At 44.8% G+C, this 19,321-nt stretch overlaps 1 protein-coding gene across 2 annotated transcripts in view; it reads right to left on the reverse strand.

The window, feature by feature from the left end:
• The window catches only part of LOC118319337 (serine/threonine-protein phosphatase 2A 55 kDa regulatory subunit B beta isoform), a 36,174-nt gene that overhangs the window by 15,997 nt on the left and 856 nt on the right, over positions 1 to 19,321 (reverse strand). Inside the window, exon 1 of one of the 2 annotated variants that reach the window (XM_035649650.2) lies at positions 990 to 1,940. The exons of the other annotated variant lie outside the window; for it this stretch is intronic. Coding sequence (XP_035505543.1) covers positions 990 to 1,059 — 70 coding nt within the window. The 5' untranslated portion in view covers positions 1,060 to 1,940. Of the gene's footprint in view, positions 1 to 989; positions 1,941 to 19,321 lie in introns of those variants that run through there. 2 annotated transcript variants of the gene reach the window in all.

The raw sequence follows: 19,321 nt of genomic DNA on the forward strand, positions 1-19,321 counted from the left end.
TAATGAAAAGCTCTCGGCCCCGTGCTTTTATTATCTCACAGATTACAGCAGTGAGTGTACATGTAACCGATCTGCATAATCAGTATACGGGGGAACTGAGGTAGTAATGAGATGAATGATAACAATTACCAGTAAATCAGCATTTTTATGTGGATCGGTGATCTGAGCAGCTTGCAGGAGACAGATGGAGCTGATTGCTGGAACATAGGGGAACTGTTAAGCATCAAATGGTTAATAGGCTGATGGTGTGTGGTCAGTGAGGGGGAAGCACACGCGTGTTCCAGGAGCGGCATTTATAGCTCTGCAAGAAACAGCTTTTGTTCTATGGTTATATAGATGTACAGTAACAATGTGTGTGTGTGTGTGTGGGAGAGAGAGAGATCCATATTTCAATGTGCTGCCTCCTTAAATCAGGCCACCATCCCTGTCTCCGTCTCAATCTTTCAACAAGTGAACACCGAATGAGGAAGATCCTTTTTTTTTCCATAATTCATTGATCACTTTGTTACTGCATCGCACGCTCACTGTACAGCCTCCAGATGCTGAAGCAGCTTTATCCCCTTGTCCATGGAGATTAAAGCCCTGATTTCCCTCTGTCAGGCTGGTCATCCTGAAATAGCATGCTATAATGTGGAAGCCACCTCGTCGTTTCCTGCCGATGCCACACTAACCCACAATCACAATGTTTATATCAAATGACCCCAATGTCCCTTATTTAATATCATTATATCAGCTTACAGTGCTATTAAATCCCTTTTTGAATTATACCTTTATGCAGGCCAAATAGCATCAGATATTCATGTACAGTAATATTTGGCCCATAATCATTTTCCTGATTCCTTTGATGATCCCACGACTGTGATATGCAGCATCCCTCGAGCTGTGCACAGCCTCAGGTGATCCGCAGCGCTTCGGACGAGAAAGAGCTCAGGACAGGACCACTGAGTCCTTATATATAATTGTTCTTCAACATGAATCGGTTCAAATACCTTCGGTTGCATAGTTGTGGTCGCGGAGGAAGCTGTTGTTGATTTTCCGGGCGTCACTCTCCTCCTCCATTGATAAATCGGCTGATTCGGGATCCTGAACGCGGCAGACCTGCTCCCATCCTGGCCGGTGCCGTCAGCAGGCGGGCCGTGGGGCCAGCGGGGGGCCTGTCATGGCTCCAGACCTCCGGCGCAACGATCGCGATCAAATACCTGTGATGGTGTTGTTGTTGTTGACGGTGATGATGATGATGATGGTGGTGGTGGGGGTGGAAGTGACGATGCTGTGCAGGCAGGTCCTGTCCACACCTCAGGGCGCATCCAACGGTCCACCGTCCGCGACGCAGTGACAGCGCCGATTGCAACAGTGGATTTAAGAGACTAATTATTAAAGCGCATTACGTCCCTCTGCTTCGTCTGCCGAACATATTACAATACGCACAGTATCGCCTCAGTGCACCCGTGCAGTTGGTCAAAAAATGTCGTTCTGGAGTTTGCGCGGAATCCGCAGCAGCGCACTCTGCGTAATCTCTTTTTTGGAGGATTTGAGTTTCGCCAGGCGAGATTTGCCCCCCTCCCTGTGCCAGCCGGGCGGGCGGGATTATGCGTCAACGAGCTTTGCTCCGACGATCACTTCGGTATTTCCATGTCAGGCTCCCCAAAGTTGTACGTTGGCCTCTCTGTCTCCAGATCCGGCACGGTCTCCCCCCTCGCTCTCTGCGCTCAGCTGACTCACTGCGCCGGATAGCGCAGAGCTGTGCTTCACTTGCCCACTGTGCTGCTGCTGCGCTTCAGCAGAGGACGGCCCCTCCCATGCTGCCTCACGGCTGGCTCTTTAAAAAACCACAGGCAGCAAATGTGAGGAGTCTCAGTCGGGTCTCCAAGAGAAGCAGAAGAGTTCAGAGTTGTGTGTTCACCCACAGTCAGATGACCACCAGCCGTGTCCTTGTGCGTGTGAAGCTGCTTGTCTCTGAAGCCTGGTGGATCCCGCATCACCATCCCTCCACCCTGCCGCAGGGACAGCTATACATTACCAGAGCACACTGAGCGTTACACCCACCCGCCTCTCTTTCCTCCCCGCACTCGTGGATCCAGTGTCCCTGACAGGAGAAGCCCCTCTTGTTAGGAGAAGACAAGAGGGGCTTTATAAGAAGTGTTTTATAAGGAGCATGATGACATGGCACATTTTGTCCAAAACACGTACGCATGATGTTCAGATTCAGAGATATCAGGAGGGCACGAATGAGAGGGGGCTGGGATGAGTTGAGTAAAAGAGAAGACGAGCAGAGGCGAGAGCAGCAATAAGATGACCAACAAAAAAAAAAGAGAAAACCCAGACGCCGATTAATTAGATTAGCGAGGCCACCGTCTGCGCCTCTTTCTGGAAAGATCTCATTTCCATGCCGTGTTTAATAACACCAAGCACAACAAGCGCCTGCTTCTCGTCAAACTATAATCTTTGATGTGTGTGTGTGTGTGTGTGTGTGCGTGCGCGCGCGCATCCCTGCCCCTATCTACTCAGTTTACCCTAAATCTCTCTGGTTCCACAAAGGGACTGGGTATCTCCCCCGTGCGAGCCTCAACACACATTGCAGTAGCAATAAAGGGATTGCGGAGCCCCCTCTCCTAAATGCATTATAGCTCTCTAATCCACAGGACCATTTGCACATGCAATCCCCTGCTCCTGTGCTAATGGGGTTCTGGCTGTGAGAGAGGCGGGCTGCTGGTAGAAAAAAAAAATCAGGGCCTCCCTACACATGCTATTTTACACGCCATCACCCTCCAACCTCCATCTCCATCGGAATACATTACAGGGCATTATCCATGCAGGGGGATAATGAAGGCTGCCGGAGCGTTGGCGGGGGCCCGTGATTCACATGCTTCCATATTTACAGTCCTCTGCTCCCCTAATGAAATCTGCGGAGGAACCCGGCCATCCTTGACCCTCTCAGATCTGACTGAGCGGTCAGCTGTGTTTTCCCATCTCTGTCAATATTTGAACACGGTCTACGAGGAAAAAAGTAGTAAAACAGGGCTCCTCTCCCACTCAGCTGTAACTTAGCCGAAGTCGGAGTTACAGCTGAGCGGCGGGACTGAATGAAATCAAAAAATGAAATCAGTGAAACAATGGATTTAGGAGAATGCCACAAAGGATGAGAGGTTCAGATTTGTCAGATTTTGTCGGGAGGTGGGGGGGATTATGAGGGGGAAAGACAGACAGATGAAGGGCAGGGGTGGCACTTCAAGGCACAGACATATTTGACTGTATAATGAAGGAATAAGAGGAGGGTGCATCTCCGAGCCAGAGCCTGGGATCAATGCTGCCTCCCTAATAACACCCACCCTCTCCCTGTCAGCCCCCTGTCCCATTCCCTGTGCATATATGCCAATCTCCTTTCATTCCCCCCCCCCCCCCCCCCCCCACACACACACACACACACACCAGACTCAGAGTAACACCAGTGATTGGAAACTAATTTGTCTTTTTTTAAATCACACGACAAAGTGATTCCAGGTTCATATTCTCAGAGCTTCTCAAAGTTTCTGCAACCCATGGCTCATTTAATGTCCCCTCCACCACACCTCCAGCTTCTTGTTCTCCTCTGGTACCTCACCTCTCCTTGTTCATTACGCCCCATCTCCCACTCCGCTGGGTGGGAGAGACCAGTGACAGCGCATCTACCATGCAGCCAGCTGCCGTGTGTCAGACTTGCAGGAAATGCTCGGGGGAGGCACCCGAATTGGAGAGCGTGTCCTCAATTCTGCTCGATCGTATGGACAAAGTGGGTTAAATTAGGCTCTCGCAGCACCAAACATAGGGACACAATCACATGGTGATGATATTTTAGTCATGCCCAATTGCTTTCCTTGATGTGTGGTAATTGCTTGACCTGGGGATGCGGGTGTAAGGCCACAGGCGGCAAAGACGCTGTCTGCATACCAAACAACATACACCAGCACATGCTTACACACACAGTATAGATATTTGACAGCACTGCCCCTGCGCAGCACAGTTATTACCTGCCTTCACTACAATTTCCTCATATCTCAAGATCCCATGATTGCAGTCGTTACTATGTATTGACCAATGGATAATGTCTGGTTTAAATAGGCTAAATATTGATTATTTTCATCCAGCTAATCATAAAAATGTGAGGTTTTGGCAGATCAATACAATATCTATTTAAGAACTACGTCCTATATATTTCTAATGATATTTTGAAACAATTATTGGAACAACTAAAAGCAGTCATTCGTAGCCTATTGACAGTTTTTTTTGTCAAAACGCCCACAAAAATCACATCTTTAATACCCTGAAAATGAATTGTACAATATTGTATGTATGGGCAAATTGGTGCATGATGTTATAATCATGTTGGAAAGCAATCATATGCCAGAGGAAATAATGATTTTATTTCTGAATGCTGATGAATAAAAAGTAAACATTTCAAGTATTCAAGTAAGTATTTCAGTGGATTTCAGTCGGAAAACTGTTTCTAGACAGGATGAGGAAAGAAAACTTATAATACATTTTTTGTAAAAGATACATTTTCAGATGTCTTCTACAACAGTTCATGTTCTTTAGTAAAAGTCAGTGACTGCAGGTTGGAATAGGGATGGTTAATATGGATACAGTCCTCTGATTCAGTGTATTTTACATTGTGATATGATGTATTTAGTTGTTACAGTGACATAATCTGATTAAATGAAGTACAATATCAAGGCCAATCGATGCATCGATACAAAGTCATGTAAAAATATGTATAGAAAATAGAGCCATGCTAGTGACCCTGTGCTGCTGTACCTAATAATGCTCACTGTTATGATGCAAAAAAGCTTTGACTAAGGAACAAAAACGGTAATAAAATTCAATTTAAAAATCCCTTAATTTAGCGAGTGAATGGCACAATACAGTCCAGGGGATAAAAAGGTAACTTTCTTCATCTTTGCTGGACAAGCATGAAACCGGTGTGTGAAATATATACAGTAAAGCCTAATCAGCGCTTGAGCCGTCTTAATATGACATCCCTCGGTGGGACAAGCTGTATCAGAGTGCACCAGCTGGGCCACAAGAGTCGTCATGGTTCACATTCATTTTCACTGCCTGTTCACTGGTTTGAGATCTTCTCTGTGTTGTCAAACAGATCGGGATGATCGCCGTTCAGTAGCACGAGATTCTGCCTGCGAACATTCATTGCCATTAGCCATTAGCCATGCAACCCACCCTGGCATTAAGAGCAGCTAAACACATGGGGGTAATAGGATTGCCCCGGCAGTCCATCTGTCAGGGGACCGAGCAGCAGCGAACCCTGGGGATGCAGCACCCTGGCCTGGATACACCTGCTCAGTCTGCCCATTCTTTGCTTCCCTTCTCTGGAGATATTTACTCAGTATTAAAAACAAAAAACCCCTGCGAGAGTAAAACACAGCCATTCAAGTGTGTAAATGCCATCAGGAGCGAGTGAGATGCTGGTAAACACAAACTCTGCAGGGAGTTTATAACCTTCCGGCTCTACAAACTGTAAAATGGGGCTACTGTTCTTTTAATGGAGTACCGATGGAGATGCATGGCTGTGTAGCTGGGGAGCGAATGGAGTGCAAGACGGGGTGGGGGAGGGATACAGAGGAGAAAGGAGGGCCCGTGAGAGGCAGAGGGAGAGGGAAGCAGAGAAAGATAAAAAGATGGATGTATAGTTTTGGTAGAAGGCATTAAATCAAGCCTAGGGGCTGTCCCTAAATCTGCAGGCTTTACTCTTGGTGTCATTCCAATTACATCAGGATGAGACTAATGCTCCATTGCGTAGAGACTTCAGACCAGCAGGATTGGATTTTCTGTTTCCCCCCGACTCTCCTGTCCCCCTCCCCCAACGCCCCCCTCTCTCTGCATCCCCTGATAATGAATTAATTGAAAAGAATGCATGTAGAATGATTATCACAGGACGGAGCATTTTGGATGAAAATTAATCAACTGAAATGATTCTTGTTTGCAGCAACACATCTATTTCATAAACTCTGCCACACCTCGAGAGCACAGGCGACCCATACGGATGTCATTGGCGCTCGCACCCTATCGCAAAACACACACACGCACACCAAGAGACATTTTCTTTCTGTTGCAATGTTATAAGCTGCAAAGTCACACGAACCGTAGCCTAAAGGTGAAGAACCATGCCCACATTGTGGGTTTGTATTTGTTTTGTGAATATACAGACTCGCCTCGCTGCGAGGAAATGACGCCACTTAGCAGAAAATCATTGCACTGTACCTCTCCGGTTGCTAGGAAACTGCAATTGAAGTGGCATAGCAGCGCAGCACAACAGCTGTCTACACAATTGGACAATTAAGATCTTGAAATGTCATTATTTTGGTCATATTCATCTCAATAAAGGTTCAAGCGCGTCCCAACACGTTTTCTACCAGTTGGGTTAATGGGCCGAACACGGGGGAGTTCATGTTCCGAGCGGAGCTGGATTTCATTAGTGGAATGATCAGTGATGCGTCAGAAGAAAGGTTATAGGAATACAACAAAGCATGGCACCATTTGTGTTTCCTGAAAAGCTCGGATGGACAGCGTGTGCGTTGTTAAGTATGCTATATTTATCCGACAGCACTTTCCTCTCTGCGGACAGAGGAAAGACCGGCATGAGGAAAGTAGGTTAAGCAGGTTAGTGTGTGACTATAAAGCCACCTCCCCATAAATGACCAGGGATCCATGCGCGGCTTATGTTCAGGGCCGTGGACAGCTCTTCACAGAGCAGACGCTGAGGCAAACAGAAAATGACTCCACCTTTTAAAAAATGGAATTCATATGTGGCAGTTAAATGACGCTATCTAAAAACCACGCCTAGGGCTGCAGAGTACGAGTACTGAACGAGTTGATAAAAAATTAAACTCACATAAGCACACATGATCATATTACGGGAATAAGTGGACGTTTTTCAATTAAGTACCAATTTAAATAAAGAAAAACTCAGTCGGTCAGCGATTAAGTGCCAGTATCTGTGTCAATGTACCAGCTCCAAAAGCTACGTTATCAATTCAAAGTTGAAGCTTAGTGAGTTTACTGATACCTGTACAATTTTCCCTTTAGATATTTCACATTCTAGTGGCTATATGCTCCTCAGGTCTTCTCACAACCATGGAAACTGCGTTTTTTTTTTTTTTACACAATACCCGTTATAAGCCACTTGTGAAAATTCCGTTTTATTGATTGACAGTAAATCAACTTGCAATAATTTGGACAAGTGATTGATTTGCACATTAACTGGATGCCGTTTTTGTTTTGTCTTCTATAATATTCAGTTGAATTCATTTGTGATTTGAACCGTAAACAAGTCTTCACATTGTGCTTTTCGCTATTTTCTTACATTTTATGGTCTAAACTAATTGATAAATCAAGTTGGTATTTTACTATAGAGCCGTTGATAGCTTCAAATATACATTTTTATTTGTCTGCCAATTATTTCCTCGATAATACAATTTTATACTCTTTTAATTGTCAGAAAATGTTGCCCTAGTACTCATAGACCCGGCAGTAAAACGTAGTAATGCTACAGTATAGGGGTCTTTAATCAATATGAAACAGCCCAGAAACTGGAAAACCACACTATCTGGTAAAAGCCATGTACAGTCAGGTATAGTAATCATCAGATCCGGCAGCCAATGTCTGTTCATCAAGAGTTAATGTTGCTAATAAGAACAGCGGCAGTGTGGAAACAGCCGGACCCCAGAGTCCCCTCCCTCCTTCTCAGTGCAGCTTGCCAGAGAGGGTTCCCTGCAGCCATCCAGTCATGTTTCAACCAGCCCCATGTGACAACAGAACATGTTCTCTGTGCACCTTGGCTCAAAATCCCCCCCCCCCCCCCCCCCCAACCCATACACACCCACCACTCACTTAAAACACACACAAAAAAAGGAGCACACAGCTTCATTACAATAGTCCGCACACGCACTCCGTCAACAACAAAGACAAACACATGCGAGCGTGTCACACTTAGAGGCCGTAATCTCCAGGAAAATCCCATTTGGCAGAGCAGCTGCCAGCGTGGATCACAGATAGACTGTAGTCGTGGTGCCCACAGGGTGGCAAGCTGTCCATCCACACTTTTCTTTCAACTAGACACACACACACACACATTTGAAGACGAGCTTAGGGTGGGATCAGCTCCTAAAACGGTGGCAATAAATTCACGCCACTTGTTTTAATAGAAACATGTCAATGGGCTCACGCGGCCAGTTTCCAATATGAACGCGGCTTTATTTCTATTGCTCCACCGATCGATCCTGCATTAGGGATCTCCGATGCAAAGCGGCCTCGGGGACTCACAGTTCTCCTATTTCTGACATAGCAGAGAGTGAGGAGACTGGCTGGCAAAAGTGGACTGTCCATCTGTCTGTGTGTCAGGCTGGCTGTCGGTCAAAAAGCGTTATTCCTTTGATACGAAACGATACGGAGGTAAATATGAAAAAACATCATTTAAGATATCATTTTAATGACTTCGTAATGGGATGTAATGTCCCTTCATTGTGTCTACACCATGATATCTATCTATCTATCTATCTATCTATCTATCTATCTTTTACAATGTATACCCTCATTCAGATGAAGCAGAGCTTGAGTGGCTTCATCATGTAAAAGAGTTGATCTTAGAGCACCACCATCTGGCCAGAAGGAAATATGACATGCAATGGTACAAATGAATCCCACAAGCAAAGTCAATACAACATCAATACCTAATATAATAACACCTATTTTGGGGCAATGATCACCATCATCTACTGTCTATACTCAGGCAGGATCAATAATATTTCTTACCAAGAAATAAGTGTGTGTGTGTGTGTGTGTGTGTGTGTGTGTGTGTGTGTGTGTGTGTGTGTGTGTGTATTTGTGTATTGGTTAGGCCACCTTTAGCCTTTTGAGGACAAAAGCTATGTCCCCAGCTGGGACATAGGATGGGATGGGATTTTTAGGTTAGTGACATACTGGTCATGGTGTGTGTGTGTGTGTGTGTGTGTGTGTGTGTGTGTGTGTGTGTGTGTGTGTGTGTGTGTGTGTGTGTGTGTGTGTGTGTGTGTGTGTGTGTGTGTGTGTGTGTGTGTGTGTGTGTGTGTGTGTGCGCGTGCGCGCGTGCGTGCGTGCGCGTATGCATGTATGCATGTGTGTGTGTGACAAGGCACAGTTCACATTTCAATCGATACAGGAAGTGTCTTTTTCTGGATCCCAGGACAATCCTATTTTCTACATGAAGGATTGCAAGAGGATGATGCAAAGAGGATTTTGTAGAAACAAGCTCAGGGTTGTGCATGTGTGGCATGTGAGCACCGTAGACACACTCTCTCTGCATTCGATGTGATAACATCAATATGTGATCCATATTTTGGCAATCCTTGGCTTCAGACACCAGGCACAACTAATTACTGTGGCAACACTGACACCACAACCTGCCAGCTGAGGACTCTGAGAAGGGCAATCGGTAAGGGGTGGACACGTGGGAGCAGCCCTCTGAACTGAGTATTCATCATAGATGTATGAGGTCATACAGGTAGTCACACAACCAAACAAACATACATGTAACATGTCTTCAGACAGACAAGTAACCCAAACAACCAGAGGGAACGACGAAGGAGCGGGACAGCGAGTCGAGCTGGGTGTTGTGCTCCACAGACACGCTTCAGTAATCAAGCGGTGAGCAAGTACACCGAGGGGAAGTTCCTCCGTGAAACAGCCATTTCCCCTGTGCCAAGCCGCTCCCTGGTGCACATCCAGCTTCTGGAATCAGACCACGCTGCTTCACACTAAGAGCTTTATCATCAGACAATCACAAATTATCACTTTCTTTCTATTGTTATCACTATCTGAATGTAAAATAGTAACAATCACATATGCACGAACACACACACACACACACACACACACACACACACACACACACACACACACACACACACACAGTGAATGGTTTAAGTTTGGGGTAAACAGTAAACAGCCCCTGTGCCAGGACGGCTTGGCCTAGCTGCACTCCGTCAATACTAATGACATCAGGACACAAAGTATCACTATGGAAACCTGGAGGCCATAACCCACACCCATCTGTACCACCGGAAGGCTGCTGAAGAAAAGGCCTGACAGAGGTGGAGAAAGACGGAGTGAAGGTAAGAAAAACTGAAAGGAGAGAGCCAAGGGAAGGAGGAAGTGAATGAGAGTCGGACAGATGAAGAGGGGGAGAGCGAGAGAAAGAGAGAGAGAGAGAAGGGTGAGCCAAAATATCAGGAAAGGAAAAGAGGAGGGAGAGTGAGCGGGTGGGCTGAGAGCGGGTGGGTTGTGGGGCTCAGAGACACTGGTTGAGTGGAAGCTGGTTAGGAGCCAGAGCGGAGTGCTTGGTATGAAAACAGGCAGAGCAGTGTGCCGCAGCCAAGCCTGAGATTCAGCTCTGCAGGAAAAGAGCTCCTTCCCCCTCCCCAAATCTGCACTCTCATCTTCTCCCCTCCCCCCCTGCATCCATCACCCCATCCATCACCCTCTGTATTCCACCGCTGGACCGCCTCCCTTTTAGACTCAGCAACACTTTCAAACAGGCCAGATGGGTTCAATGAAATACACCCGACGGTCTGCAGCCATCTAAATCACAATGGTGTTACTGCTCTCCTGAGCTGCTTTATTCCCAAATACAGTTTTGCCAAAGTGGCCACTAAAAAAATAGTTGAGCACAATGTCACACTGAGCCGACGTATTATGAGGCATTGTGAAGGTGGTTAAAACCAAAGAAACGCCTATCAGGATAGATGGGTCTAGCCATGTCGGGTCTTGGCCTTCAAGAACATTTACTGTAAGTAATTTCTTAGCGTTAAATTGGCTGCGGGTGGGAAACTTAATTTAGGCCCAGTATTGTACATTGTCACACACCAGGCCTCTAATCACATTTTATACTAGGTGGATCACAGAGCAATTTGGTTGGATCAATGTGAGCTATAATCATTAGGAGCCAATGTTGAGAACTGAACAAGGCTCATATATAACAGAATGGGAGCAAACGTTCTCTGCCCATCAACACATTTTAGAGTTTAACTGAGATTTGGCTGCTATCTGACTGCAAGATAATTTAAATGATTTATATCGGACTATATATCTGTTTGGGTTCCAGTCCAGTGAGAAAAAAACGGTCAACAAATTTGCCAAAACGATTTCATTTACAAAAAGAAGAAATTATAAATCAGATATTCAGAGTCAAATCCACTCAAACGGATAACACAACGTGTGCTTACAGTAGAGATAATATACAAGCCTGCTAGTAGCTCTATGAGGCAATATTCTGTGGTGCTTTGAGCTAAATGCTAGAATAGGCTATCTATAATTTGTGTAATATTTGATGGGACACCTGTATGGCCATTTATATCAAAGCGTATTGTTTTGTGTGTGTGTGTATGTGTGTGTGTGTGTGTGTGTGTGTGTGTGTGTGCGCTACTCCAGTCTGTGCTACTTCCCGAGTCTTACAAGTACTTTATGGAGTATTATACTGTGTGAGATAGATGAGGATTCACACAGGGGTACTTCACCATATTCCTCTGCTGCATAATAACAAGAACAGCTATAAATAAGTTGTATCCTGCTGTGTGAATCGGTGTAGGTATGCTGCATATAGATGCTGTGTATCACAAAATTTCAACATCATAAGTCTCAAACTAGTGAAACACAAAAAACATAAAAACGACCGAGGCAGACAGAGAGAGAATTGGTTCGCTGATTTATGACTCGTCATGTGGCATCATGTGCCATCTATCCATTCAGACAGGTGTGTATTTTGTACTGCGTGTGTGTGTGTGCGTGTGTGTGTGTGTGTGTGTGTGTGTGTGTGCGCAAGAGTAAGTGTAAAAGAGACAGGAAGGAGAGACGGGCTAGTACTTCATGTACTGCTGCTGTCTCTGCCTCATACAGTGGCATTAGGCTACATTATTTATCCAGTGTCTCGTATGTAGGATACCATTTAGACAGAACAGTAAAAGCTTTCACTATAGTATGGCATGACAAGAGATAAAGTATCTCCATCTGTCTCTCTCTTTCTCTCTTTCTCACACACACACACACACACACACATACACATACTGTACACAAACACACACTACTATACTCTGTCGTGGTGCTGACAAAAAGAAAACACAACAAACAGCTCGTAAACAGCAATCTGCTTTCAGAGTAAGTTTTCGTTTTGATCCCTGCTCCGTATCCGTATCGACCGTATTACTCAGGCTTTTCTGTACAAACGGGACTGTGATGACTCTGCAACAACGGATGGCTATTTTCAGAGGGGATATTGAAAAACTATGCCAAAAAACTATAAAGGGGTGCCTACAGAAAGATTTCATTGGATCACAGTCGTTGTTTCTGTGGGAAAAGGTTGTGCTTCTATTGGCAGCAGAGAAAAACCTCCAGCAGTGACTCAGTACTTGTAAAACTGTCCACCATACTGAGAGCCGATGGCAGCGCTATCTCTCACTTCTGGTTGCAACCTTTGACTTTGTATAGCATCCTGGTTAGGTATATGTGAGTATGTAATTATTCATATGTGTGTGTGAGTCGATGAATCGCCCTTTGACTAACCTTCAAAGCCATGATGGGTGTGAAACCAGCAGAGGAAATCAAATTTAGAACCCCCCCCCCCCTTATCTGTTCCCCCTATAGGGCTTGAGTCAGGCCAGTGTGGGTCTTTGCTCATCTGTCTCAGCTCTCCTGGGAGACTTGCTCAGGGGGAGCTCTGAGAAGTCAGATAGGGAACCAACATCTGGGGCTGCGTGCTCTCCTGCCTTTCCTTTTAACTTTCATCCACCCTGACATCAGTCGTCAGAAAGTGCATTTATAGTGACCTGTCCAGTGCAATCACAGCTCACACTTATGGAGTCAAGTGTTACTCACGCCGAATAAGTGTTGTGGGACAACTTTCTCAATGCACCTTTCTCTCTGCAGCCTTTACTTTCCAGGAGGAAATGTCAAGGACATATGTTGTGGAGTGATGCGAGTAGTCATTTGAGCCATCAATTATGTAAAAATATCGATATAGCTGCTTTAAAAGTAATTATATAATTATATCAAAGTGGTTTTAAATACATGTGGTCCAATCTGTATTTGTCCAACCATCACACAGACTGAAAGAAGCTGGATGTTCCCGCTCTATCACTGCAGAAGTACCGACTGGGGTACAGATGGCCCCATGGGAAACGATGTTCTACTGGGCACGTGTATAGAAGTTCTCCCAGCAGCACTCATGATGATTTAAATACAGTTGCAATGCACACACACACACACACACAGTAAATCTCCCTGGAGCCAAAAGTATATTGTTGAATTTATTTTTCTATCTGTTGCATTACTCCACTTTTGACCTTTGCTGTGATACTTTGTGTTTTATTATTGTACCATTTTGTTCTTCTTCTCAGCTTTATATCCTCCTCTCCGCTTATGCACGACTTCATTAAAAAAATTCCAAGGCAGTCTATATTTCTGAGCCAACTTCACAATTTCAAAATGCTGTGGTTCAAACAAGAAAACCTTTTTGTCCATTGTGTATCGCCAAAACACTTCTTATAGCTCAGCCTTCGTGAGTCAGACTTGAAAGTCGAGACCATGCGTCACCACATTTAAGAACATTTGCTACTGTATCACATTGACATAATGTGTCCCTCTGCTATTATTTATTTCATTGATACATTTGACTGCAAACACTGATTTCAGATTAAATACAAGATGTAGAGACCTTGCTATATGCCAGGGTTTAATGCGCCCTGAATTTTTTTATTATTATTAACAACCTGTCAGGACCTTTTATACAACCACAGAGACAGATGGGTGGAGGGGAGCCAGAGAGAAAAAGGAAGCCCATCCTGATGTTCTATATATACCACATTTCCAATAGAAGCTGTGTTTCTGCACCACAGCCTGCCAGCCAGAGCAAAGGCCCAGCAGTCCAGCTCGATAAGGAGCCTCTTTGTCTGGCTCTATAGCTCCCAACAGGGATTTTAGTCAATGCTGTGTAACACAGGGGTTTCAAAACACTGAGGCTCACCGTTGCGTTCCAGGCCAGAGGTGCAACAGTTAACACTGGATAGACATGTTGTGAATCCGTGATAAATAAAAGACAGAAGACAGAAGTCCTGCTTCACCGCGTTTGCTGTAATGATACGCACGATATGCCTTTTGTGAGGCTGTAAGAGCGAAGGGAGTCTCAGTGATACTGTGACTGCTCTCTCCTTCCTTTGTTTTCATGAAGACTTACTGTGGAGACCTAGCAGGAAGTGTTTGTGCTGAAGTGAGACTGCGGATGAGTGCTGTGTGAGAACGAGACTGATATGTTACGGTGAGTTGTTTTCCACCGAGAGACAGAGTGTCACGCTCATTTTAGTTCCCACAGGTTCCTGAGATCATCCACCTGATGGGATTCAGTGGCCGCCACGCACCACTTAAACTTAATGAAATGTTGCTGCGCACCATTTTCCAAAGCATATACCATCGGCATTTGAGTTGACTTCCTGTCTCACAGGCACCCATTTGCTTTCCCTCATCGTATTACATTTCATTCTGAGTCCCAGTACCAGTTTGTCCCAGTTGGCAAACCAGGGATTAAACATTTGCATTTCAGACCTTACACACAATGCATCGATTAAACGTGACATGACATTTTGATTGCATTTTTCTCCCTTTTGCTCCACTTTGAACCAGCCAATTCCCATATTGCACTCCCTGTCAGTGCTGCCTCCATCTTTCAGCTTCAGGAGGGTGCACACTCCATCACAGACCATGCATTGTAAGTGCCTGATGCAATACACATGTAGTAATGTAACCTGTGAGGAGCTTCACCACAACAAGAGCCATGGTCCGAGCATACAGGCACCTCGAGCAATAGGGTTTATACAACTATATTGCTACACTTCTAACATCAATGCCGAACAAAAACCAATGTGGAATCGCTCAATCATATCTGGCCGATAAATGAGGACCTTATGAATGTCAGCATCTGTGCAGCACTTAGTTGAACTATGGGGAGAAAAACGCATGTTCCTTTAAACCTGCATTAACTGATGTTTTCAACCACAATTCATAAACACAAATTTCTCAAACAGCATTGACATATAATCATTGTATTGACTTGATGTGGCAAAATGTGCTTACTACTTGTCTTTAAATGCTCATCTACATGTTCACAAGCTAGTGGCTTATTTTTGTCTCTTTGTTGTTTGGGGCTGGACAGATAGCGTACAGTAGTTGTGTAGTGGTTTTATGTAAGGCAGCTGGAAGCGGCACTGTTGAGTGCCGAGAACGTGAACCAAAACAGTGCAGTTGCAGGTCTTGAAAACCAAAACAATGAACTGAAAGACTCTAAATCGCTCCATTAAGCTCGGTGACAGTCTCTCTATACCCATGTCCTGTCTCTCACTACCTTCCTCTCTAATTCTCTCCACGTGTCTTCCAGTTCTGTTGTTGAGAGGCCGACAGAGCTGGTTGCCTACACCTGAGAGGGCGTCGCTTGATATTATTAAAAAAACGTGGAGTGTGTGGACTCTTATTTGTTGTAAATCTTGAGCAAGGGGTTAGTAACAGCTCAGTGTACCTGCAGAGTCGGGAGATTATTTTTTTTCCATATTTGTTTCTATGCAATTATGAATTAGCACAGTTTTGAAGTTTATTGCAAAAAAACAACCTGTGCTCGTCGACTCCTTGACAAGTCTAATCTGTTTCTCCCCTTGCAAAAACTGGAGAAATAAGAGAAGGCAAGTCATTTTTTAAACAACTGCCACTGCTTCAATCGATTCGTTCTAAAAGCAGCAACAACTCTGTTGAAATTCTACTCTATTCCATGAAGGGAAGTTGTCTTTTCATGCAACTCCACCACAAGTTGTCGTGTAGCAGGACACCTGAAGCAAGTAGGCAAGTGTGTTGCTCAAGGGCACTTCAGCAGAGCAGTGGTTATGAGAGCTTATGTCTGTAGATTCCACTTTAAAGGGGGCGCGATTTTACACATCAAGTACAGTTCAGTTGCCATAGGCAAAATACTTTCCAGCCTGTAAAAATGCTTCAGGATCTAGTGTTTTTGAAGTTTGATCTAACACTGGAGACTGACAGTGGAGATGTTTCACTTGGGGTGCAATACTCAATAGCTGGAGTTGACTTGCCCTTTAAGGACAGTATCTCTCTCAACATGTTATCCTGCTCAGTGGTGACGTATGAAGCAGTAGCTGTTCATGGGCGGAGCAAAACTAGCCTGACAACCTTAATATACACAAAGTGGTCTTTCACAGCTACCACTTCTTCTCATCTCATCCTTTCTCAGCGGCGGTATCTTTCTCAGCATCCCTCTGATGGCCCCTTCTGCGCAGAAAAGCTGACCAGACCAAACGCAGCAGTCACATGTACGAGTCTGTGAATGTAGGGTGTTTGTCCCCAGCGGCATGCAAGGGCGGGACGACTACCAGGAGTGTGTTCTGAGCTGTGAAGTGGGTGTCTGTCAGGGCGACAACAACACTGTGGGATGCATGATAACAGCACACACACACATAAAACTCAGACTCGGTGTCATGCCTTGTCAGAATGCCGACAGAATTCCCCCGCAGGCACTGCCATCAGAAGCTCAAAGCTCTTCTTATAAATAAAGCACTCTGTGAAAAATGCAAAGATACACATTTACAAATACACATAAACACACGCACGCACACACCACAAAACACGCCATATGGCGGCTGTAGCCATGAAATCACAAAGACTTTGTCACAGATCTGATCTTAAATATTCACCACTTTATTCTGTTTGTCCCACTCAACAAAGAATGCATCACAGAGATGCCCCCAGACTCTATAAGGCAACGAGACGGAGGAGGACGAGGACGCTGAGGCAGGACCGGCTCTGTTGAGTGATAGCAGCGTGAGATGTGGCAAGGTGTCGTTTGGGGACGCACATTTTTCCCTGACTCAAACAAAAGACATCAGAAGAAGGGAGACGCACATGCAAACCCACAGCCATCAGGAACCTTTAAGACTTAATCCATCACAACAGAGCTGACAGGCTGATGTGAGACGGGAGAAAAGAGAACACTGGGGGATGAAAGAACAAAAACTATATATATATATATATATATATAAAAGACGCAGAGACCCATGAAAACTAACAGAGGAGCACAAACACACATTTAAAAAGCACAGGCGGTCAAAGGCTGGCTGTGTGTCCCCCATAGACAGAACCCAGGTGAATCCGAGTGATGCTGGCACACTGCTCTCCACAGTGGCCCAGATAAACAAAGAAAATACACACACACACACACACACTCTCTCTCTCACTCTCTGTCCGGCACAGGGCTTATATAATGTATTTTCCACCAACATTGTAACTGCACACTCATCTTCCCTGGGGTGAACTCTGCTCAGCTGGGGCGGACATGAATGCCGGGGGATGTTGGAGGGGGAAGGAGGGGGAATGTGAGGAACAAGGAGGGCCGGAGCGGTGCAGCCTCCTCCAGACCTGCAGGTCTAACGGTGGGGCAAAACGCAGTAACAAGGTCACGACAGGAAGTGCAAACCCTACACGTAGGCAAACCCCGGAGGCAATAAGTTCCATGCAACACCAAAACACTTGCATAGACTCATTTGTGCTCACACCTGTTTTTTTCTCTCTTACATTGTTGGCACTCATTCACACACATACTGTGTCCTGAGCAGGTAGCATGCAAAGGAGATGGCCTGTGTCAATTATTTTTACACATCATATTTCCAAGGTCGTCTGCTGTGTCATAACACCCTCCTGGCCTGCAACACATGAGATTAGACATCTCTCGCTCTCGCGTTTTACCTTCAACTGCTTCGTATTTCTCCACACAGAGAGCAGCATTGGGATCATGTATCATTTCGCTGTGGCTGGGCGCTGCAACTACGTCTTTACCGATCTATCACTTCCTCTATTATCCACCACTCCCTTATCTCGATCGGAGGGGCTAAGAGTCGGAGATGGAGTTAAGAGAGCGGGAGTGAGCGTGAAGGAAGCGAGAAAAAAGGATTGTGTTTGTTGACTTCACCCCTTAAAATCTGGAAACTCACATTTGGTGGTTTAGGATTTAAATGTTTGAGAAAGGGAGGCAGAGGCCAAACTGCTCACGTGATTTCAATGTCACATCAACATTACCTTTAAACAAAGCATAAGCAGCTGTTAGAATAGAGATATTGTACATATAGTATGATGTCCACATGCCAAAGAGAATGCTTGAATGTGAAAGTTTGTGTTTGACCCTTTGCAAACAGTTATTTTCAACCACATATTGTAGTCTTCTTGAGTGGATAGATACTTTGACCACTTTAAGATATGCCCTTGCTTTTGTTATGATGCCATCATGAAAATATGTCACAGATAGACTAGTTTCTTTAGTGAGCTTCATGTTTTTGTTTTAAATGACACAATTCTAATTTTCCAACAGGAGTAATTCTTCTTTTCATTAGTATTGTCTGGAGATTTATGCCTTTTTTTTTCTTGCAGCTTTTATACTGCATGGAATTCATGAATATAAATGCTCCATATACATTTCCTTTTCTCTTCTCTTTTGTTTATTATGTTTATACTATATTCTTATTTTGTAATACATTTATATCTTGATTGTGAAAGTAAGAATCTGTTGTTTTGCGTGACTCCTGCTTTGCGTAATGTGTTAAGAGATGGAAAATTTCTTTTGTATCATGTAGGCAATATTTTGTCAATAAATACACTTTCACTGTTAAACCTTGAAGCCTAAATGTATCCAACATGTCAAGAGCAATTGAATTATACTTTGAATGGCTAAATATTGTTTTGAGTGAGTGAGTGAGTGAGTGAGTGGTCCTCCTCCTGACTGAGTATATACGATATATGGGTCAGCTGTATACAGGCTGTGAAGGGCTCTGGCTGTGACCACCACATACTGAACTTTACGGTGCACTGTCTTCCTTTCTGTGCCACAGGGCTGAGGACTGAGGGCAGAGCGAGCACAGGAAGGAGGGCAACCATGCAAAGCTAAATAATGCAGAGGCCCTGTCTCCACATTATGACCTAGTAAATGGCTGGTTATACAAACACACAGACCCTTCATGGTTGACAGCAAAAAAATCTGCAGGATGACAAGCTTTAATGAACTTCATTGATTGCTATCGTGGCCGGGGGTCAATTCAGTTGTTCCCTTTGAACGACTCCAGGTAAACCACTCTTTCTGGACCCAGTGTGTAAGGTGGGAAAGATTTTAGGGGAATGTCATCCTCTGAATTGACCCAGAAAGGCCTATTACCATACATGGTGTCTAAGAGATGACTATAGGCAAAGTGTGAGCGGGTGAAGTGAA

The sequence above is a fragment of the Scophthalmus maximus genome, chromosome 9, assembly GCF_022379125.1.
Source record: "Scophthalmus maximus strain ysfricsl-2021 chromosome 9, ASM2237912v1, whole genome shotgun sequence".
Taxonomy (NCBI): domain Eukaryota; kingdom Metazoa; phylum Chordata; class Actinopteri; order Pleuronectiformes; family Scophthalmidae; genus Scophthalmus; species Scophthalmus maximus.